Source organism: Canis lupus, chromosome 14, assembly GCF_011100685.1.
Source record: "Canis lupus familiaris isolate Mischka breed German Shepherd chromosome 14, alternate assembly UU_Cfam_GSD_1.0, whole genome shotgun sequence".
Classification (NCBI taxonomy): domain Eukaryota; kingdom Metazoa; phylum Chordata; class Mammalia; order Carnivora; family Canidae; genus Canis; species Canis lupus.
In genome coordinates, this window is record NC_049235.1 from 14032295 (window position 1) to 14056218 (window position 23924).

Genomic DNA, 23924 nt, shown 5'->3' on the forward strand with positions numbered 1-23924 from the left:
AGCTTGTTTTATTTTCTTTTTTAAAAAACATGTTCTATTTGAAGAGCTCAGAAGGCAAAAATCTAGAGGAAGAGATCACTGAGGAAAAAATGGCTCCCAAAATTTTATAAAAAGGAACAGTTTTTATAAAAGTCCATTTTGCTTCTGTGAAAACTTTGCATTTGAAATATGTTTATGACAAACATAATCCTAATTTTTAATTTTTTATGTTTTTTAAAAATTTAAAAATATTTAATTTATTTGAGAGAGAGCAGGGAGGATGGGCTGGAGAGAAGCAGAAAGAGAGGGACAAGCATATTCCATGCTGAGCATGGAGCCCAGTGTGAGGCTTGATTTCAGGACCTTGAGGTCATGACCTGAGCTGAAACCAAGAGTCAGACATCTAACCAACTAAGTCACCCAGGTGCCCTTTATTATAATTCTTAATAACAGCTTTGTTGACATATAATTCAGGTACTATATAATTCATGTACCTTTTAGCATGTAAAATTCACTCTTTTAGCAGTGGCTTTTATTTTTTATTTTATTTATTTACTTTTTAAAGATTTTATTTATCAATGAGAGACACAGAGAGAGAGAGAGAGAGAGAGAGGCAGAGGGAGAAGCAGGCTCCATGCAGGGAGCCTGGTGTGGGACTCAATCCTGGGACTCCAGGATCATGCCCCGGGCCAAAGGCAGGCACTAAACCACACTGAGCCACCCAGGGATCCCCAGCAGTGGCTTTTAAAAACATTTTTAGGGATCCCTAGGATTATTCATGTGTCTCTCATGAATAAATAAACAAAATCTTTAAAAAAAATCTTTAAAAAAATGTAGTCATTCTCAATTTTTTTTTTTTTTTTTTTTTTTTTAACTTTCTAGCTCTTCACTTGATCATTCTATTGTTTTGGGTCCCATTTTAAATAAGTTGTGATCCTAAGTACCTTTGCTGAGCTTCTTGTTGAAATGACTCTACCAGGCATTAGACATAGGCTTCAGCGCAATGGAAGAACTTCCATTTTCTTGAAGTGGATTTCCGTATTTAATAAATATTTTAACACTTAATCAATCAAGCATGTGTTTCTGAATTTCCAACAGTTTTCAACAAACAGTCTTTCCAAAATCTGTTATTTCAGAGTTGATTGTGTTATTTCTCTTTCTCAAGAAATAATTAGATTAGAAGAAGTCCGTATGCTTTTATTTTAGCATCATATGCTCACTGCAGTAAATGTTCAGAAGGAGAAGAACTCCAAATGCAGATATCATTGCTGGTTGTAGTAGCAGGATGTGTGTCTGTGTGGAGAGTCTTTGTGGACCATACCGTCTCCACAGGGCTGTTGGGTCAGTTTTAGTTCTCCTATTCCTCTTGATGAGAGAAACAGCTACACTTGTCTCTGCACCGTCTGGCCCTTGTGAAGTTGGGTATTTTAGTTATGTTCAAGCTATTAATCATAACTTTTTATAGCTCATGTTCTCTACAGCATGTTTTCACTAGAACTAGAGATTCTTGATTTCTCCTTTCGTCATCCTATCTTTGAATAATGAGGGAACAGAGGAGATTGCAAATATTTAATAGACTTTGATTCTTGTTCCTTTTCTTATGGAGTTTTTTTTTTTTTTGAGATTTTTAAAATTTATTTATTCATCAGAGAGAGAGAGAGAGAGAGAGGTAGAGACACAGGCAGAGGGAGAAACAGGCTCCATGCCGGTAGCCCGACATGGGACTCGATCCTGGGTCTCCAGGATCACACCCTGGGCTGAAGGTGTCGCTAAACTGCTGAGCCACCCGGGCTACCCTTCTTATGGAGTTTAAATATTTTATTTATTTATTAGAGACATAGTGAGAGAGAGAGAGGCAGAGACATAGGCAGAGGGAGAAGCAGGCTCCATGCAGGGAGCCTGAGGTGGGACTCGATCCCGGGTCTCCAGGATCACACTGTGGGCTGAAGGCGTCGCTAAACCACTGAGCCACCTGGGCTGCCCTTCTTATAGAGTTTAACTTGCTAGTTTCACAATTAAAATTTTTCCAGTTTTTTTTTTTCTTTCAGATTAAGGCTTAATAGCAGGTGTGTGTATATATGTGTATGTGTATGTAGGCAAGAAAGAGCGAGGGAGAGAGGAAGAGAGAGAGAGAGATGGAATTATTTCTTGTGATTATATTTGTGGGCTGACATTTTAAAAATTTACTCCACAGATGTTTATTGAGGGCTTACTACATGGCAAGCACTGTTCTGGGCCCTTGGGATACAATAATGAATTAAAAAAAAAAAGATTTCCTTTTTCATGGGACTTATAGCAGATGAAAAACATAATAAATGATATATCATTTATTATTATTAGAAGTATATTAGAAGGTGTATTAGAAGGTGGTGAAAAGGTAAAAATTATAGCATGGTAATGAAGATTGGGAGTATGGGGTGGGGTATGGGTATGGTAGGTTTTTAATAGGGTGGTCTACTATGTCTCACAGAGAAGGGACATTGGGAAAAACTGGAAGTGGGGAGTGAGCCAGGCATATGTATCAAGAAGAGCATTCCAGGATGAAAGAACAGCCACTACAATGACCCCAAGACTAGCGTGTCTGTAAAGTATGAATAACAGGGCTGTTACTCCAAAGATTTGTGTTGGAAGGTCTCATTGAAAACTGTACCAGGGTAAATATTTGGAACTATCCACATGTCTGGAAGTATTTTCAGTTTTATCCTACATTCTCAAAGGATTCCATTTTCTCGCCAAAGAAGACCATACAGATTTTCACTTTGGTGTCTGAATGTAATCCATCCCACTCCATCTCCCCACAATATTCTGCATTTGTATTCTTCTTTGCAGGCAGCATTACTTTTGTGCACTTAAATGTACTTCTCTTTTATGTTTAGTACATGCATGGCTATGGTTTACTTTCTTTGCAGGATGTTTTATTTTGTGTGGTTGGTAGATATTTTTAGTGCTAGCCTGCTGTAAAGCTTACAAAGTAGTACATAATTTCTGCTGTGTCTAATAGATGCATGCTTCCATCCTATCTTTGAACATATCCTGTTTCACAAATGGAGGCAATAGGCCTAAATTGCTTTAAGAGAGTTTTGTTAGCTATGTAAGAGGGAAAATAAGATGATTCAGCATTGGAACAGACCACAAATAGGGGTTGAGGAGCTGTCTCAAAAGCTAATAAAATAGGCTCAATAATCATTTTTTCAAAATAGTTTTTTTTTCTTTAAAGATTTATTTATTAGAGAGAGACAGAGAGATAGAGATAGAGAAAGCATGAGCAGGAGGCACAGAGGAAGAGAGAGAGACTCTCAGGCAGATTCCATGCTAAGAGCAGAACCCAACGCTGGGCTCCGTCTCATGACCCTGAGATCATGCACGAGCTGAAACCAAGAGCTGGATGCTTAATGGACTGTGCCACACAGGGGTAGTTTTGAATAGATATTTTTTTCCTAACTGGTGGGAAATGAAATTGCTTAAGTCATTGAGTTTTTCTAAAGCTCAAAGTCCTGTCTTTCTCCCTCTGTCCTATAGATAATACATATTTCAAGTCATGTAGTCAAGTCAAATGACTACCACACTCACTAACAAATGTTAGTTGACTAAATTGAGCATGGAATACAGGTCAGAAGTTTTCAAGGACCATCAGTGGAATGCACATGCTAAGAAGGGTTGTACCCTCTTTAACGATGGTAGTGTTTGTAACTACTAGAGAACTAAAAGAAGCCAATAAAATAATTTAAACTAAATTAAAGCAACCTTTATTATGGTTATATTCCTAAGAGCTACTTCCCATTTTTGGCTAATTACAATTTACAAAATAACTTTTATTTATATTATTGTCAGATAACAGTTGTCACGTTTATTTTAAATTCATAAGTGAGCACATACTTTGTGCCAAGCAAGGTGCTATATTGTACTTAGGCACTTGGTATAGAGTGAGGGTGATGTAGCTGTAAGGCATGGACCTCAAAGATAGAGGGACAGAGGAATTGTTATCTGGAAGTGACAACAGTAAGGAAGAAAATTTCTGAGTCCTGGTTGTAATACAAAATTCTATTACACCTACTCAGATTTTTCTACTCATGTGATACAGTGATAAACAGCACTGGTGGAGCTAGACTGTTCTGTGAACCTTACATGTACTCCCTCTTCCAGCAGTCCTGAGATTGCTACTGTGGTTCCCACTTACTAAATGGAGTACCTGAGGCATAGAGAGTTTAAATAACTTGTGCGAGATCATTAACTTGGGGAAGGGGTGGAGGTAGAATTTGAAACAGGAAATTTGGCTCTGGAATCTAGAGTCTTAGCAGATACCCTCTGCAGCTTTTCAAATGAAACTGCTCACAGTTTTAAAACAGAGGGAAATTCTTTAGGAGAAAACATTTTAGCGCTGGATTGTTCCCTTACCTAGTAGTAAAATGTCTTTGCAGACAATTAAAATCTGTGGACAGAGACTGTGTCTTCCTGAGTCTTCTGTGGTTCTCAAGGAGTCCTGTGCCCACGGAAAGGGTTCAGGAGGTGGTGGTGGTGTGGAGATAGTATACCCATGCAGGGAAGGCCAGAGAAGGACAAAGGGGATGGCTCGGTGGCAGTTTGCTGAGGATGCTGATCTGGGGAACATTTCAGTCAGGAGTCCCTGCCAGGAGGCAGCTTCCCAGAAACTCAGTGGGTGTGGTTCACAGCCACTAGCTACATACTTCTCAGAAATGAATACATTCTCCTATGGTATCATAAATTACTTACAAAATAAACTCTATGTTATTTCAAAGTATTAATTGGCTTCTGAGAAACAGCCAGTAAAAAACTATCATAAAATGGACAAAGAGACTGTGCCCAGGCTTTTTCCTTTGTAAAAAGAATCAAGATGTCTTGTAGAAATCCTTTCTTTAACCCAGCGTGTCAGATGCACGAAGTGCTCTTTATGCTCCAATTTGTGCTCAGTGGAGGCAACAATTAGAGTTTGTTCAACTTTATATGGAAACACATCAGCAACATAGAGTCCCAGGTCATGTATGTAACATCAAAAACAGTCTAGGGCCCCTGCATGTGTGCTCCTCTGTTAAGGCCGAGTTTAAACAGAGGAAAGAAAAAATGGCTCTACTCCAGCTGGTGGCTCCCCAGCACCACAAACCCACCCTAAGGAGGCCATGGCTGCTTGTTGACTGTTTGCTTATCCTTTCTGTTTTTTACATAGAAGGAGTCAAGTTGTATCATGTCTTTGACATGAAGTTGTTTCTAGCAAGAGCTGCGTGTATGCCACTGAAATAAAGAGTGGTGGGACTAAGGATTTTATTTCTTTTTGTGTTTAGACACAAAGCCATAAAAAAATATCTCCAAGACTACATTGTGTATGTGTGTGTGTTTCGTTTCTTGTGTGAAGATATATTTCAGGGCTAAGGGATACTCTATACTCGATTCTGACTTTCTATCATTGGACACTGTTAGCTCATCCTAGTCTAGAAGACCCCTTAGTGATGATCTGTGTCTCATCTCCCTCTTTTAGGGCAGTGGTTATTCCTTCTATTCAGGCTTTTTGGAGTCAGGCTCATCAGCTTATAGAATTTGCTTATATCTAGTAGTAATTATTTTCTAGGTTACAGTTGGCTACAAACTTTCCTTGCCATAACATAATACACACATGCACAGAAACAGACACATGCAAGCATTATTGGATGCCCACTGGATAATGTGACTCTATTTTTGATTCATTGAGGCTTTCTGTCTCTCCTAATAACAGTACTTTTTAGAATTTCCTAACTTCAGAGATTATTTACAGTCAATGTATTTTTTTTATTTATTTATTTTTTAATTAGTTTTTTTTTTTAAATTTTTATTTATTTATGATTGGCACACAGTGAGAGAGAGAGAGGCAGAGACACAGGCAGAGGGAGAAGCAGGCTCCATGCACCGGGAGCCTGACGTGGGATTTGATCCTGGGTCTCCAGGATTGCGCCCTGGGCCAAAGGCAGGCGCTAAACCGCTGCGCCACCCAGGGATCCCAGCAGTCAATGTATTTTTAAAAGGCATTTCACTTTTCTAGGGAAAATGTTTAGTGCTGAAGATTAGGTGACAAGAACGATCTATTTATTGCTAAGACAAATAATGCCTGGCTCCAATAAATAAAAGAAGTGCAAGTAAAAGTAATTTCATTACCCTCATCCAATAAAATAATTTCATTATTTCGCTACACCTTTGATTTTTTTTCCTAGTAATATGTTTGAAAAATTGTACTTACTTTGCTTGTACATAGAAAGTTTTGATGCTTTTGAAGTTAACATCCCGGAAAGATTATAGACCAGGTACATGTAATGAAGCATACGTGACAAAATTTTTCTTATTGGGTGTTTGTGTTTTCTCTCAAACATACATCATGGATGGATTCTTTCAGTTTTCCTGTAACTTAAGAGCAAGGAGTTATTTTTCAAAGCAGCTTGGAGATGCCAGCTAATAGTATGTGGAAGCCAATCCATTTAAGAATATGGGGGGCAGATTCATGTCATACTGAATCTAACAGCTTCTTGCTATCTGGTAACTTATGTGTGCATGAAAAGATTCTATGGTTTTGAGACATGGTTTCCTCAGAGATGGCTGGTAATGTTTTCTCTCTCTCACACACAAATTTGCATTTCTTCCTTTCCTTCATAGTTGTGGTAAGATAGCTAATGTGTTCTTCATATCAGTCTTCATTCTAGCTGACTTGAGAAACAAAAAAATGGAATATTTTTGCAAGGGTTCTTGTCTCTGGAATTCCGTCATTTTACATCCTAATAAAGAAAGCCCTTAGTGAGGGACTGTCAAGTTATAGATAAAAACATCTTTTGAGTATCTCTGCCATTAGAAACTTACGGCCTTTTTTTTTTCTTCTTCTTTTTCTTTTAAGCAGGAGCTTTGTTCTTACAGTATTTTACTTGATTATTTCTTCACTATGTTCTTGGAAAGTTTTTGGACAGATGAGGTATGTTAGGAAGTTAGGAATCTGGTCCTTTTAAAGTTTACTAAATGTATGTTTATGTTTATGCATGAGCAGAAAGCCCTCCTGAGTTATGTAGTTTTAGTCTTTAGTTCTAGGAGAGGAAAAACCTTTTTATCTCATGTGAATTTGTTTCCCAAGGAAAATGCTATGGAATTCTTATGTGCCAGCTATTCATCATGGGATTTTGTCCAGTGTTATTTCTGATTTTTCTTTCTTTGAACACTTGGAGCTGGCCCTTTAGTGGAAATGAGCCATAGCTCTCAGACATCTCTAATATCTTTGTAATGAAGATGACATTAAGCAAGCAAGCAAGCAAACAAAAGTCCATTGACATACCAGCACTGAGTGAAGTGAATCTTGGTGTGAAGAACTCACCATTCTTTGTTCTTTCCGACGTTGCCTCCAGGAGAGACTGTGACCCAGCTGGCAGAGACAACCCTTACTTTGAGGCCTGTTTTTAAAATGATCTGATTTAGATCTGAACTGACTAGTTATCAATTTGATAATGTAATAGCTTAATCGTTTACTCACTTTCCCTCCTCTGCTCTTCTTGCCTGTCTTTTACTTAGCTTTCAGTAGTTACCTTATTCCTTGTAACAAGCTTTTATATACTTTCACCATAAACAAAAATTTTTAAGTATTTTTCTCACAGCGTTCTATAATTGATACTCTTTTCAGTTCACATTTGGGGAAAGGCAAGATGAAGTATAGGAAAGTTACATAATTCACTCTTAAGTATCAAGTCACAGGTGGGGCCAGAAAGACCTGTCATTTTTCTCCCAAATGTTCTTGCATTAAGGAAGAATATCAGTTTTCCAGGCCTGATTTGTCTTTTTGTTCATTTTTGTCTGCTGATTTTGTCACATCCAAATGTTGGGGTTTCTTGCACTCCGATTTAATTACAACTCAATATCCCTACATATGATATGGCTCTCTGACTACTAAAGATCTGAAAGGTCTGCTCTGACTTCAGAATTATACGAGTAAGCATTTCTTGTTCAGGCCTTAAATGAAGGCCTCATAATGGGCGGTTAATGGCCACCATGATGGAGAGACTGATTTATCAGAAGATAGCTGGAGCATAAATAGGTAATGAGGCTGCCTGACTTCCTGAATGGAGATGAGAACATCAGAGCTGCCTGTATCAGCACAGTCTCTCTGCCTGCCTGCAGCTTGTGGAAGCCAGGGCCCCTGGAGAGAAGGGCCTTTGCCTGCCAGGGAATCACAGACCTTGGGGCTTTCAGTGCCACCAGAATGGAAACTTCACCCAGGCAAATTCAGAGAACACTTGTCAAGGACTCACTAAAGAAAGTCTTTCAACATCCTTCAGTTTGGTCACTTTCCTTCGTGTTTATAGTTCTTTATCTTTCTGATCAAAATTAGGAAAATATTTTTCTTTAGATTAAATAAAATGTAATGCAGTGCACCGTGCTAGTTCAGAGTTAGTGGCAAAGAACATAGACCACATCCTCAACTTTGAGAAAAAGTGCTTAATATGCCTGACTACTCTATGATTATCTCAATAAATCTTGAATTTTTCTTAATTCACACATTAGGTAAATCAGCAGGAATGGGTTCACCTGGTTCTAAAGGAATTTGACAGCCTCCTCTTGTACAGATTTTTAAATATGTTCTTTATCTCTTTCTTAATCTACAATAATTCAAAATCCATTACTGCCACAGGTGCTTTGACTTGCACCTATTGTTACGATTAATAAATACATGCGCTGTAAATAGATTAATAGTCTAGTAGCAGCCCTTTCCACTTTTAGAATATTTAAGATGAAACTTCATTTTAAAATTATGACTCAATATAGAAGCCAAATGAATGTGACTGAAATTCAAATTATATTGGTTCTGCAAAGTATTGCCAATGATAAAAAATATATATATTAAATGAAAAAAAAAAAAAGCCTTTTTTTGTGATACGTATGGCTTCATCTAGAGGTTCCTAGGTACTGGGATTTATTATGGCATAATATCTCTCCTTGGGTCATCCATCCCCAAACAAGGGTGTCACATCAGTTGAACATGTTTACATCAGTTGTACAATTTTTCACATCAAATAAAGTCCATGCAAGAACTGGCACTTGAGTTGGAGAGCAAGTCTGGAGGGGAAAACCATGGGAATTGGCTGCATGTTAGGCTCACACATGTTCGCTTTTCACAGAATTCAACTTCACAGATTATTTCCATATCTTTACTAGCCAGGGGGAACACTATCCTGCGGATGTGGCCAAAACAAATTGTAGAATGAGGGCTCTTAATAGATGTGTCTCTTTGAGCTCTTTTGTCAGAAATTTACATAACGCAGTGGAGTAATTATAGTGAGATTGTGGTGATTTTTCACTTGGCCTTTTCTGTTGTAGAGAAAAAGGGATAAAATATGCAAGTGATTATTGATATTTTGCTTTTTCACGGAGTTCAAGGTGTATTAGATGCCAGGAATTACACTTGTATTTTTTTTTTTAACTAACCTGAAGCAATAAAATAGTAAAGAAGTATTTAGGATACAGAAAAGCTAAAGATTCTGTTACATGCATAAAGACTTCTTTTTAATAATGTTAATTACTTTCACAGTTACCAGATTACACAATGCTGTTTGATAATACTCCCACCATTGGTATTCATTGATTCATTATTCAAGTTGGGCTTAATTAAAAACCCAAACTTCCTTGTCTTTCTCTTTGTGTCAAAGTTTTGATTCTACCATAAATAAGTTTTAGTGTCAACTTAACCTTAAAAAATGGTTATGAATAAAGCAGTCTTGAAAAGTTCATTTGTACTTATTTGATCTTTGGGATATATAGGTTGGCCCTGGTTCTTTGGCTCTAGGAGATGTAAGGAGAAAAAGGCTGCCAAGAGGCAAAATGCACAGGAGCATGGGGTTATGTTAGCATTACATTTAAATTTCAGCTGTTATCCATGAATAATAAATAGGCCTCAATCTGGGAATTTATATCAGGTTCTTCTGGTCCTAAAATCCTGTGATTCATTTTTGAAATTTGAAATTAAAATTATCCTTATGTAATTTTATTGATTTATTAAGTTTTCTTGCCATCTGGATAGTTATTTTATATTTTTGCATGTTTTTCCCTCAATCTTTTGTTTCACAGTTTCTGTAGATGTCAGCCTCACTGCTATCTTAGTCCTTAAAACACACACACTTTACCATACCTATGTAATTTTTTTCCTTAAAAAAATAGATTTCCATGTCTACGTTAATTCTTAATTTCTTAAGTTATAATCAAGTTGGCCTCAGAATGTGTGCTTTGTGTCAGATGTGGTAACTTATTGACTATTCGGGTGAAAACAGTTCTGAACATTGTTTTTCATTGTTTAATTTTCTTTTCAGGTGCTTTAACAATGCTCTTTAGAGCATTTTAATACTCTAAAAATGCTCCTATTATAGTAATTACTCATAAGGACCCAGTTAAACCTGCAAGCACCTCCAAGCTGCAGAATGAAACCCAAACGAAGGGTGCTGGAATGGCCTCTGTTACCAAGCAATGTGTCTTTGCAAATGATACTTGCCCACACTAGTCTCAGTGTTCTTATTTGTAAAATAAGGATGTTGTATTATATGAGCTTTAGGGGTTTTCTTCGTATTGTTCTGATACCGAAGTGTTTGATTAATAGTTTTTAAAATCACAAATCATTCTAATGTAGTAACTTGGAAGAAAGCATTTCTGCAAAATTACATTTTATTTTATTTATTTATTTTTAAAATATTTTATTTATTTATTCATAGAGATGCAGAGAGAGAGAGGCAGAGACACAGGCAGAGGGAGAAGCAGGCTCCATTCAGAGAGCCTGATGTTGGACTCGATCAAGGGTCTCCAGGATCATGCCCTGGGCTGCAGGCGGAGCTAAACTGCTGCGCCACCAGGGCTGCCCAAAATTACATTTTAAAAAATATCTCTGAGAGCCATTACTACCTTTTAACATTCAAATGAAAATTAATGAATATGAGAATTTTTGTTTAGCAATATATGTTATTACCTTCTCCTCCCCAAAAGGAGAAAATCCTGATCTTATACAAGTTATCTCTTCTCAAACATTTCCTTTTCCTCTGAACTAAAAAAAAAGCAGAGTCTAAGATTAACTTTCTGAGACCCATCCTGGCTCACATTGATGGTGTTGGCTAAGAAGCTGGATTGTTAATATAGCATCGTGTCAGTGTAATTCTACTTAATTATTTCTCCAAGATAACCTAAAGATGTAAACATATTTGTTCTCTTTGGCCTGCTTTTTAAGTCAAACTTGTGGAAGGTATATTTTGGAAAGAGAGAAGGCCACACAGAATGCAAGGAAACCATGCTCACATTTATTTTAGTGATCACCACTGTGAGTTTTGTTTGTCTGGGAAGTCTTGTGTTTGGAGTTTGATCCTTGTGCCTTCATGAGTTCCAGTCCTACAGCTGTGAGTACCTTGGTTTTAACCAATCTGGGAGAATGACATTGAACCACTAGTGCAATCAACTCTTTTAGTGGAACTGCTTTTCTAAATGACATTGCTAGTGATGCTGTATTGGTTTCCCATTGCTGCTGTAGTACATTACACACACTTAAAATTATAAAACAACAAAAATTTATTTTCTTACAGTTCTGGAGATTAGAAGCCTGGAATAGGTTTCACAAAGCCAAGATGCAGGTGATAGGAGGACTGTGTTCCTTCTGGAGGTTCTTGCGGAGAATTGTTTGTTGCCTTTTCCAGTTTTAAGAGGCTCTAGTATTCATGGCATATGGCCTTTGCCTCACCTTATCCTAACTTCTGTTTCCATCATCATATCTCCTTCTCTGACCCTGACCCTTCTAAGACTCTGGTCTTATAAAGACCTTTGTGATTAGATTGGGCCCACCTAGATAACCCAAGATAATCTCTACATCTCAAGATCCTTAAATTAATCACATAAGTAAACCCCTTTTGTCATGTAAGGTCATATGTTCATAGGTTCTGGGAACTAGAGTGTGGGCATCTTTAGGGCCATTATTCTATCTACTACAGATTCCTTTTAGTCATTCATGTGTCCCCTAGATACCACCTCTGCAGAGAGGCTTCCAGGATCACCTAGGATCCCATCTACCATGATCACCTGTTGACCTTGTTTTATTAAATCTGAGAGTGAAAAAAAATCTGAGAGTGGTGTATTTATTTCTGAATTTATTTTTTATTGTTCATTTTCTGTCATTTTATTTGTCATTTTCTGTTTCCACTAGAAAATAAGCTCCACTAAAAGAGAAACATGATCAGTTTTCTTAAGCACCTTGTCTACCAAATCAAAAGTTTGCAGCACTTGCTAGACTCTTAGAAGATATTTGTTAAGTGAATCAATCTGTATACAGTCTAAGGAAGCTTGCCTTAGGTTAAAACAATTTTAATATACTGTTGTTTCTATTACTATTAATAATGCAAACGTTTTTTACTCAACAGTAGTTAAACATTCTGTCAATAGATTTTCTTTTGAATTTTAAGTAATGCGTTTCTCTTTGGGACACATTGGAGATCAATAAAGTAAGATACTAGATGTAAATTGAAGCTGCAGGAAAAACAAAGCAAGAATTAGATGAAATTATTATAAGCAGTAAACATCTTACTGAAAAAGAATGGTAATGTTATCTAGATCCCTACACTGAATCACAATACCAGGATGAATAACATGGGGCCTCTGCTCTGCTCGCCACAGTAAGTGCCAAGAAAGAATGGAGGGAAGAGAGGTTTTAATTGAGACATCAGTTCTGGTAAACAGAGCTTTCCTCAGGCTGTTCCAAAACATGGTTGTTAGTACTTCAGGAAACTCAAAAAGCTTTTAGACAACAGGAAAGACATTATCCTTTGACATGGCATTAAGAACAACCTTGATGGAAGGAGTGCAGGTAATTTAGGTAATTTATAGCTGTTCAATTGTTGTTTATGTATCCAGGTGACTGATATCAAACAAATCCTCAAATGAGTCAATCAGGAAGTGCTTACTGAGTACCTGAATGCTGATCAGTACTGAGACCCTCATATCAAACTGAACAGTTTTGAGGGAGGTGAGGAGATTGGAAAAGAATGAGAAGATTTCATGCAAGAGGAGTATTTAGACTGAACTGTGTCTCCTCCAAAATTCCTATGTTGAAGCCCTAACCACTGCTGTGAACCTGTTTGGAGATAAGGCCTTTATTTATTTATTTATTTTATTAATTTATTTTTGACATTTTTTATGGCTTTTAGTATATTAGTATACTCAGTGAACTGTATTTTGTTCCCATTACAAAATGAAGGTTTAGGAATCCCCCGTTAATGTTTTTTTTTCTTCTTTTTTTTTTTTTTACATTTTACAAAATTTGAATTCAATTTGCCAATGTACAATATAACACACAGTGCCCATCCCATCAAGTGCCCTCCTCAGTGCCAGTCACCCAGTTACTCCATCCCCTTCTGCAACCCTTTGTTTCCCAGAGTTAGGAGTCTCTCATGGTTTGTCTCCCTAATTTTTCCCACTCAGGAGTTAAGACTTTTGAAGAGGTCACTGAGGTTAAATGAGGTCATTAGAGTGGGCCCTAAATATGGTACGACTGATGTCCTTATAAGAAGAGAGAGAGAGTGATGTCAGATGTGCACATGTATAGAGAAAAGGCCATGTGAGGACAGTGAGAAGTCAAGGAGAGAGGTCCTAGGAGAAACCACATCTGCCTACACCTTGATCTTGTCGTTCTAGCCTCCAAAACTATGAGAAAGTACATTTCTGTTGTGGAAGCCACCTAGTCTGGGTACTTTGTAATGACAGCCCTAAGAGATTGACACAAAGAGGAGTTTGTCCTACATCTTGAGGGATGGATAGGGCCATTTCTGGGAAATGTCCTTGGTGAAGACTGCTATCCAAGGGTCTGGTTCACAAAGGCACTCCTCAGAAGTGATGAATGAAAGCCACACAAAAAAAGTTGAAATTCACACAGCTTGTTGAATTACAGAATAGAACAGAAAATTGAGCATGAATAGGATATGGGTGGGTCCCTTGGGACTTGTGTGCCATTATGTCTGGGATGGAGGGAGGTGATTGTGGAAGATCTTGATATCCAGGGAAAGAAAGTTTGTATTTGACACACTGGAAAAACTGAGGCTTACATTTGGGGTTTTGTAAAGAGTCATTTTAGATCAAATGAGAATATGATTTGTGGCAGATATGGAAATGAGGAGTAAGGTATGGCTTCAAAAATTATTAAAAGGAAAAAAAGCCAGAGTTAGATGATAGCCTGGGTGTTACCTGGGAAGAGCCAGGAGTTAAAGTTGAATGAGGTAATGAGGCTGAGAGGTATCCAAATATTTCTTCATTCTTGGGGTTCCATGGGGATTGGAGTGTGTTAGCAACTGAAGTTTGGCATTCTCCTACCCCTACTTCTTTCAGACACTTTAAAAGACAAGGATTGGGGCAGCCCCGGTGGCGCAGCGGTTTAGCGCCGCCTGCAGCCCGGGGTGTGATCCTGGAGACCTGGGATTGAGTCCCACATCAGGCTTCCTGCATGAAGCCTGCTTCTCCCTCTGCCTGTGTCTCTCTCTGAATGAATAAATAAATAAATCTTTTTTTAAAAAAAAGACAAGGATTGTCCTTTTCTTCCAAAAAGCTTTATTATTATTATTGATTAAGCTCTCTCCTTTCACATAATACCATAAGCTTACTATTTGAAAATCCCAGGAATAATCGAGGTGCCTGTTATGCCTCACAGAATCCTAGGGTGTTTCTTTTTTTTTTTTTAAATGTGCTTGTTCTCTGAGAACAGTAACGCCATCTGCCTCACATACTACTTAAATACGGTAGCTCAGATGGTTTTTATCTATAAAATAGTGTTTGTTTTATTCTCATTGTTGGAATTGTACGTGTTCTAGAAATTTTGGGTACTAGAGAAACATAAACAAAAAATTTAATTCATAGTTCTGCTTAGCTATAACTACAGTTAATATTTGGAGAATCAAACAGAATAAAAAGTTTTTTGCTTCCTTCTCTTCAGTTAATGCACATGGTTATTTAATATGTTAATATTAGTGTTGTTGGTAACATTACATTTTTTAGAGTCCCTTGTGATTTCTCTGGGACTTCCTAAATAGCATAAGAGATAGTGATTTTTTTTTCCAAACAAAATTTCCATAGGCGATATTTGCAATAGATAGTAGAGGCTAAATTTTGCTCTAGGAAGACATAGAAACCTCTATGAAATTATATTTGGCAAATTAGAACTGAAATATTATTCTTAAAGTATGTATTTCAGGTAGAATGATAAAGGGCTTTTTTTGAGATTTAGATCTCTTCCTTGTAAATAGTTCATATTCTTATTATTTTACTCTTGAACATATTTTTCTGTATTTCTTTTTTAATGTACAAAGTTTAATTTTAAAGGAGCCAGTCATTTAATATAGAATAAAATGAATGAAGTGCAGTCTTCTTGGAAATGGACTGTTTAGCTACTTGAGATAAACTGGAAAAGTATAGTACTTGCCCTCTTGGATTAGGTGGTACTTCAGATTGGTGAATGCTTGGCTTCTGAGAAGGTGCAGATTTTATTTTTTGTCGTTTAATCTCTGTGTTGAATTGGTTTTCCAATTTATGATATTAAACCTTTTTGAATCATCCTAAGAAATGCTTATTATCTCATTGCTATGGCTGAATAATAAGTACCTTTTATCTTTTTGATGTTGCAGTTGACTCATGTTGACCAGGCAAGCTTCCAGGTTGATGCCTTTGGAACATCCTTTATTCTTGACATCATGCTAAACCAGTAAGTCTTTGTTGAGCTTCACTCCTTTTGTCAGATACACATTCAATCCACTTTTATAACCTTTTGTGAATTTTTGTTATCTTACTATATTTCATCTTCCCATATCAATTAAATACTACATTTAAAACTTTTCTATCTACTGATTTTAAGTTATGAAGTCTGGCAAAACAGGAAATGGATATCCATTTGAATTTGAACAGCTGTAATAGATATAAGAAGGTAATGAGGGGAAGACTTTAATATATTGCATTACAATATATGTGATCTCAGTTCCTATGAATGCAATAAATTGTGAAAATAATATTTGGGGCATTAAAATGTTTTTCTAAAGAGCAGAAAAGAGTTACCATTTTTGCTCAGTGATTCGGAGGATTGGCTGCATGATGTGTGACTCCTAATAATGGTATTAGATATGTTGAATGGGGAGTCAATTTCTTTGAGATTTAGAGTTCTCTGATTATTCTGTAAATATGATGTAATTTTGGATATTTTGTATTTCAGTTTCATTAGCCACTTTTCTTTTTTTTAAAAAAATATTTTATTTATTTATTCATGAGAGACACAGAGAGAGAGAGGCAGAGACATAGGCAGAGAGAAAAACAGGCTTCCTGTGGGGAGCCCGATGTGGGACTCGATCCCAGGCCCCTGGAATCACGCCCTGAGCCAAAGATGCTCAACCACTGAGCCACCCAGGCGTCCCTCATTAGCTACCTTTCAAGTGTTGGTTACCTTATGGGCCAAGGCAGAGCATTTCCATCACTGCAAAAGGTTCTGTTGAGCAGTGCCAGTTTAGATTTCTTTTGGGAGTTGGGCACATATAAACTGTTGGGTTATTGACTAGGTCAATCAGTATTTGGAAGGAGAAGTCACATCTTCCTTTTAGGTAGCAGGCCATGTCCAGTGGATTAATTTAATAATTAGTCTTACTAGTTTCCTAATTTTTGTGGAATTTGTTTAAAAAGTGTAATAATACCATTTGTGTTGTCTTAATGTTTAAGCCACATATTAGTTTATTTTTTATTTAATTGTTTTAGATTTTATGAATTTATTTGAGAGAGAAAGTCAGGGAGAGGGGTAGGGAGAAAGGCAGGGAGAGAGGCAGAAAATCTCAAGCAGGAGATTCTCTGAGCATAGATCCCATGTGGGATTCAGTCTCATGACCCTGATACCATGACCTGAGCAGAAACCAAGAGTCAGTTGCTTAACTGATTGAGCTACCCAGGTACCCCAGTTTTATTTTGTTTTGTTTTATTTTATTTTATTTTAAAGATTTTATTTATTTATTTCACAGGGAGAGAGCATACATAGGAGTGGCAGGCAGAGGGAGTGGGAGAAGCAGGCTCCCCCATTGAGCAGGGAGCCTGATGCCGGGCTGATCCCAGGACCCTGGGATCATGACCTGAGCTGAAGACAGACGCTTAACCGACTGAGCCACCCAGGCACCCTGCCCCTAGTTTATTTTTTAATTAAGCTGTGTCATAGGTACCTTTCATAAATATTTCTTCCCTTCCTCACATTTTTATAGTTCTCAAACAATTTAAATACTGAAAAGCATTGTGTTAGATGGAAACTGACTATTTGGGTGACCCATTAATAGAAGTTGTTTGTTCTTTGGTTGTGTACCTTTTAAAAATGTAACATAAAAAAGAAATGTAACATAGGGGAGCACCTGGGTGGCTCAGTCTGCCGGGTTCCCTATTCTTGATTTTGACCCTGGTCATGATCTCACAGGGTTATGAGATCCAGCTCCACATTAGAATCCATGGTTGGTCAGGAGTCTGCTTGGGGTTCTTCCCTCTGCCCACGCGTGCATGCACATGTTCTCCATCTCTCTCTAAAATGGGTAAATAGGGATCCCTGGGTGGCGCAGCGGTTTGGCGCCTGCCTTTGGCCCAGGGCGCGATCCTGGAAACCCGGGATGGAATCCCACGTCGGGCTCCCGGTGCATGGAGCCTGCTTCTCCCTCTGCCTGTGTCTCTGCCTCTCTCTCTCTCTCTCTCTCTCTCTCTCTGTGTGACTATCATAAATAAATAAAAATTAAAAAAAAAATAAAATGGGTAAATAAATCTTTAGAAAAAAAGAAAAAAGTAACAAACTATTCTTATTTTGCTCATTAAAATAGAATTTATTGCTTGTTTTTAAAATTAATGGCTTAGAGCATATATAATTAAATGCTTTGTACTACATGGCATTTAACCTAATTTCATAGAGTTATGAGAGACTATGTTAATATGATTTGTATCTTATATTCCTGCTTGATGTAAATGCCCTAAAATTTACATGTTTAAGTGACTCATTGTGGTTTTTCATCAACTTTGATATTATATAGTTTTAAAAAACTCATTATAAAGGAATGCATGCTCCTTAGAAAAATAATAATGTAGCAAAAACAATCTCACATAATTATATCACATAGGAATGGATTGCTCTTCTTTTTTTTTTTTTTATGCTTTTTAGAGAAAGAGAGTGAGAGCTTGAATAGGAGGCAGAGGGAGATGGAAAGAGAATTTTAAACAGGCTCCAAGCCCAGTGCAGAGCAGCTATGGGGCTTGATCTCTGGACTCTGAAATCATGACCCTGAGATCTGACTTCGCCCAAAATCAAGAGTCATACACTTAACCTCCCAAGCCACCCAGGGACCCCAGATTGCCCTATTTTAAATTGTAAACCTCTCTGCCCTCACTGTATCATCAACCCTACTACCTATTCTCCCCTGCTTCATTTTTAAAATAATATTCGCTATTTAATATATAGGTTGACTCATATGAAATTGCCATTTGTGTATATCCAAAAGTTCAAATACCAGCATTGTTATATGTTCAACTAATGTTCTATATTTTAATTACTTATATTTTGTTTTTTATCTTTTTCCTCCTACTAGAATGTGAATACTTGAGGGCAGAGATTTTCTTTCCTTCCTTGCCATATTTTCCTTCCTCTGCTGTACAGAATAGGTGCTAAGTTCCAGGCTGAGAAGCCATATAAACTTAGAAATCAGAGACTAGAATTCTCCAGGATACAGAGAAGACCAGATAAAGATGGAGGCTGTCAAATGGGGGAAAGCAAGCAGCAAAGAAAAAGAAACAGAGGATAAGTGAGACTAGCTTCCAAAAGCTAAGCATCTATATGTAGGTTGATTTGGAAAGTCAGATTCCTAGGTTTTTAGTTCATTGACCCTTTCCTATCCCTCCTTTATTTTTAAATTTATTTTAAAATTTTATTTAGTTTTTTTTTTTTGACATAAGAAAATAAAATTTAATAGCATAAGTAGGGGAAGTCTGTGTAAACTTGGAAATTCCCTCCCATTCCTTCCATTAAATCACTATTCCTGTGGATAGCCCGGGCTTGGTTTCTGGCTCCAGACATTCATGAAGCCTTGATTTTCAGTTCACAAACTAAGAAGGGATATTTATTCATGTCCATTCTACCCTAAACCACCTCACTTCCTTTGGGGAAATCTCAGCTCCAAAATATTCTGTTCCTAGGAGAAACACTATGGACCATACTTATCAAAGCATGGATACTCTGGAATACTAAGGGTAAAGTAGAATTTCTTTTGAGATACTGGCAAAAACCTCCATTGGGCAATTTTCGTCTTATTGCAATGGAAATTTGAAATTGCAAGTAGTACAGAATACAAAATAAATGGAGATTCTGGGGCTGGGGAATATACAAAGTACTTTTTTTTTTTCCCCTGAGTTCTTTATTACACATAGGTGGCAAGTAGCTATATGCTGTAAGAGCCAGAATGATTTGATACAAAGATTTTTTTTTATTTTTGTGAAGAATGTTTTTATTTCATGGTTTCAGTTTATATATTGTCTTGTGGTTGTGTCGGTTAAGGAGCAGGAAGGTGAAAAATTGAATATACTGTTTAAAAGCTATTTTTCTTAAAAAGTAATTCTTCGACTGTGGAACTGATAGAGTTTTTTGTTTATTTGTTTTAATCTGGAGGCAAATTAAGTAAGTCTATGTGTAGCTGGATTCCAGTTACAGAATAGACCCAGGAATATATAGTTTTAGATTGGAATGGAAGGAAAAGTATCATTACATAATATTCCTTCTGAATGTCCAGTAAACAAAATTATCTATAACTAAATTATAGGAGTCCAGCCTTTGGGTTGTAATTTCTACAAAAGGCAGATAAAGAATATGGAATGTTTATACATGAAAAACACAACCAATTCCTGTTTTGTCGAGTGATTTTTAATTCTTTTTAATTCTTTCATGGGGTCACACAGTTGTGAAAATTCACTCTTTAGGACAGATATATTTAAAAAACTCAAACATATAACCTGGCCTGGTCAAACTAGTCCTGAGGCCACATTAGACCTTTTCTGAGATCAGCAACTGGTATTGAGAAAGACTCAAGGGAGACGTTTTATACTATATATAATATATATACTACATACATGATAATATATAACATATGTATGTATTGGAGCAATTATTTTCCTGTAAATCTCTCTCCTGTTCTTCAAAAAATGGATAATTTAACTGCCTAAAGTGATACACAGATACTGAAAAGATTTTCTTTCAGTACTCCTTGATCTTTTTACAGCAGATAACCTGACAAACTACACATGTGCTGGCATACTTGCACCCCCACATACCCATCCCCACTTACCCTACAAAGAAGCAAATACTGCACATGGATGTGGCTAGTTATTTTAGGATGTGAAACACTTAATTAGGAAGAAAGAACCCATCTTTTATAGCCTGTTCTTGGGAAGGAATTCTGTGGTACAGCTCATAGATCTTAGATGATCCTATTCCTAAATTTTGATTATATTTTATACGTTCTCTCCCTCTTCTTATTCCAGTAACAACAAAAATAGTTCCTCTAACTTAGGATCCTTATATCAGTGTCTTTTTTTTTTTTCCTGTTTCACACTAAGGGATGGGGAGGACAGGTAGGGACTCAGACATGACAGCTGTCAGCAGATGGGATTGCTCATGCTGCATAGGAGGTGGTGTAGAGATAGAGTTGGAGTGTGGGGAGGCGGAGAAGCAGGGACAAGGTCAGGCCAGAAACATTCAAATTCTGTTCAAATGAGCAAGTCCAGTTTTGTCTTCTCTCACTTAGCAAAATCATTTTCCAGTTACCTTTTGATTTCTTTCCACTAGCACTCTTGAATTCACAGGAAAAGTAGAAATCACACTGGGCAAAAGATAGGATATGACTCGAACTGGAATTGGAAACTAGGTCTGGAAGTCTCATTTCCTTGAGTATGCTCTGTTTACAGTGTGGATAAAAATAAGCAAAGGGATAAGATTATAATTAAATGATGTTATATGATGATAATAAATACAGTCTGTCTTTCACAACTATTAATAAATCTGTAATTTAATATCTTATTGTTCAACTAAATTCATTATGGCAAATATTTGTTTATATGTACATTTAATGCAAAATTATTGCATAGAAGATAAATCTGTTTTGAATGTCCTTGCCGATAAGGGTCCTTATCTTCATTTTATACACACACAAACACACACACACATATGTATTTAAACATATGCATACACATACATATGTATATGTATGCACACAATATATGCATACACATGTATTTGCACATCCATATGTACACACATATATGTAAATTTCTAAGCCTCTAGTAAGTGCTAAGAGTTATTCCAGACTCTGAGGACTTCCTATTCATAGGGATCCTGTATTCTAGTCAGAAAGACAATGAATGTGTTAACAAAGTAATTTCAGAGGATGATGATGTCATTAATAATAAGTGCCTGGTGTGGAGGCGAAGGTGCTGTTTGAGCAGACAGGAGATCTCTGAAGAGATGACATTTGAAGTGAAGGAGCCCCCAGTCAGAGAGAACAGCAAGTGTCAAGGTTGCAAGGCAGGAATGAGCTTGGTATGTATGAAAAATAGGAAGCTGGTATAAGAATAAGGTGAGTCCAAGATAGTTGGTAAATGAGGTTGGAAAGGTAGCAGGACCAGATCATATAAGACCTCCTAGGCCACAGGAAAGACTTTAGATGATAGTCCAAGCAGAGGCTACTGGTTTCCCCACACTGTATCTTGCATTATTTACTTCTTTCTCCCTTCCCTGCTGACTTATCCTTCACTCATCATATTTAGTTATTGTATATTTTAATGTCTTCCCAAAGCAATCTCTTTTGAAGATCTATTCATTAAAATTATTTGGCCTGGGCAGCCCTGGGTGGCTCAGCAGTTTAGCGCCGCCTTCAGCCCAGGGTGTGATCCTGGAGATCTGGGATCAAGTCCCACGTCGGGCTCCCTGCATGGAGCCTGCTTCTCCCTCTGTCTGTGTCTCTGCCTCTGCCTGTCTCTCTGTGTCTCTTGTGAATAAATAAATAAAATCTTTAAAAAAATTATTTGGCCTGATACCACCATGCTATTTATTGCAGCCTTATAAGTGTTTTAATATCTAGCATGTAAACTCTTTCACTATTAGTTTTCTTTTGTAAAATTTCTTAGATATTTTTGCCTTCTCTCATATGGAAGTTTAGGATAACTGTCATTCTCCTTTTGGAATTTTAATTGGACTATCACTAAACTTTAATTTGGGAAAAGTACATGTTTTTATAGGTACTGAGTCTTTCCATCCAAAACCATTGTGTATTTTTTTTTTTAATTTTAGCTTTTATTTTGTCTCAGTAAAGTTTAGTACTTTGTTTTTTATAGGTCCTGAGCATTTCATGTAGAACCTTTTCATGGGAATTGTAGCTTTTGTTGCTATTGTGGATATCTTTCTATATTCTCTAATTTAATTATTGATCATATATAGGAAAGTCATTGATTTGCGTTGAACCTTACTAGTTTCCTTAATAATACTAGTGGTTTTTCTTTGTTTCTGTTTGGTTTTCTAGTTTGACAGTAACATAAGTAGAAAATCATGAAAGCCTTTTCTTATTCCTTTCCTATTCCTTTCCAATTGTTATTCCCCACCTTAATGCTTTTTCTAGAAGTTCCTGAACTCTTATTACTTGTGATAATAGCGTTTTTGTCTTGGTTCTTTGGGTAATAGGCATATGTCTAGTATTCACTGCTAAATAGAATGTTGATTGTTGATTTTTGAGAGCTAGTCTTTATCATGATGAAACAATATCCCACATCTTATTTAATATTTTTTTGTTTTTAAGGGAATATTAGATTTTATTGAATCCCTTTCTAGTAAATTTGAGTGAACATTGATTTTCTTATTTGACAACTTTGTCATGTTGCATAATTCCTCACTGTAGCCCATATGCTGTTGTTGGTCTTTCTATTTGTGACTACAGAATGGAATTACACTTCCTGTTTTTATCTAAATTATTATGCACAAGCCTTTGCTGACTTTTTTGCTATGTTACCTCCATCTCCAAGTGTGTCCCTCAACTGTTTATGAGATTTGTTGTCTTTTACCTTGCTACTCTTTCTGCCTCTGATAGATTCCCTGCAGTGAGCCTCGTGATTAGCTGTCTGAAAAGCCAGCCACCAGTAATGGTTGCTAACATTGACCAGAAGTGGTTATCTCATAACCCACAAACACAAACCCATCCACAGGCCTTCTTGTGGAGAGTTAGTACCACTGGTGGGAGGGCATAGGCATAGCCTCTGCTCAGGGACAGGCAGATGAAAGGGCACATTCTTTCGTTCTCTGGTCCAGGACATTTTACATTCTATCTCAACATGAAAACAGTGGGGACATCCATTCTCAGAAAGTGAAATTGGACGCCTACTCTCAGAGTTATGATCTGACCTGACTGCCATGGCTTGATAGTATCTTTGCCTAAGTATGGTTTATTTAATTACAAACAATATTCCATGTATGGTGACTACAGCCCAGAACACCAAGTACATTTCCTTGTCACAGTATTTTTCCTCCTGCAGAGGTGAGGAATAAATTAGGGTTGTACAGCCCTCCTGCATTCACTCTGGCTCCTAATTTTCCCTGATCCAGTGCTTAGACAAGGATAGACAGTTTTCAGGAATGGGGTGGTTGACGAACAACAGACATGTTGTGGCATGACTCTGCAATAGTCATCAACATCTTGAGAGTGTAATTGCTTTTCTCTATTGGTTCAAACTTTGGAAAGAGTTTACATAACTGCAGGGATTTACTGGGGGCTGGGATCTGTTCCCCCCAAAGGGGAAGGTTGCCCAATTACAGATTCTAATTTCTATTTTAGGATATTACAGCTGATTTTAAGGGAGTTTCTAGTTTTGAATTTTAAGATCCAGTTTCTTTAGGTACCTCA

At 37.1% G+C, this 23924-nt stretch overlaps 1 protein-coding gene across 20 annotated transcripts in view; it reads left to right on the top strand.

Annotated features, from left to right (window-relative positions):
* ADAM22 (ADAM metallopeptidase domain 22) overlaps nucleotides 1-23924 on the top strand; it is a 224354-nt gene that overhangs the window by 19866 nt on the left and 180564 nt on the right. For all 20 annotated transcript variants that reach the window (XM_038556711.1, XM_038556716.1, XM_038556719.1 and 17 more), the window contains one exon: nucleotides 15621-15697. In XM_038556711.1, the coding sequence (XP_038412639.1) occupies nucleotides 15621-15697 (77 nt within the window). The remainder of the gene's footprint in view (nucleotides 1-15620; nucleotides 15698-23924) is intronic.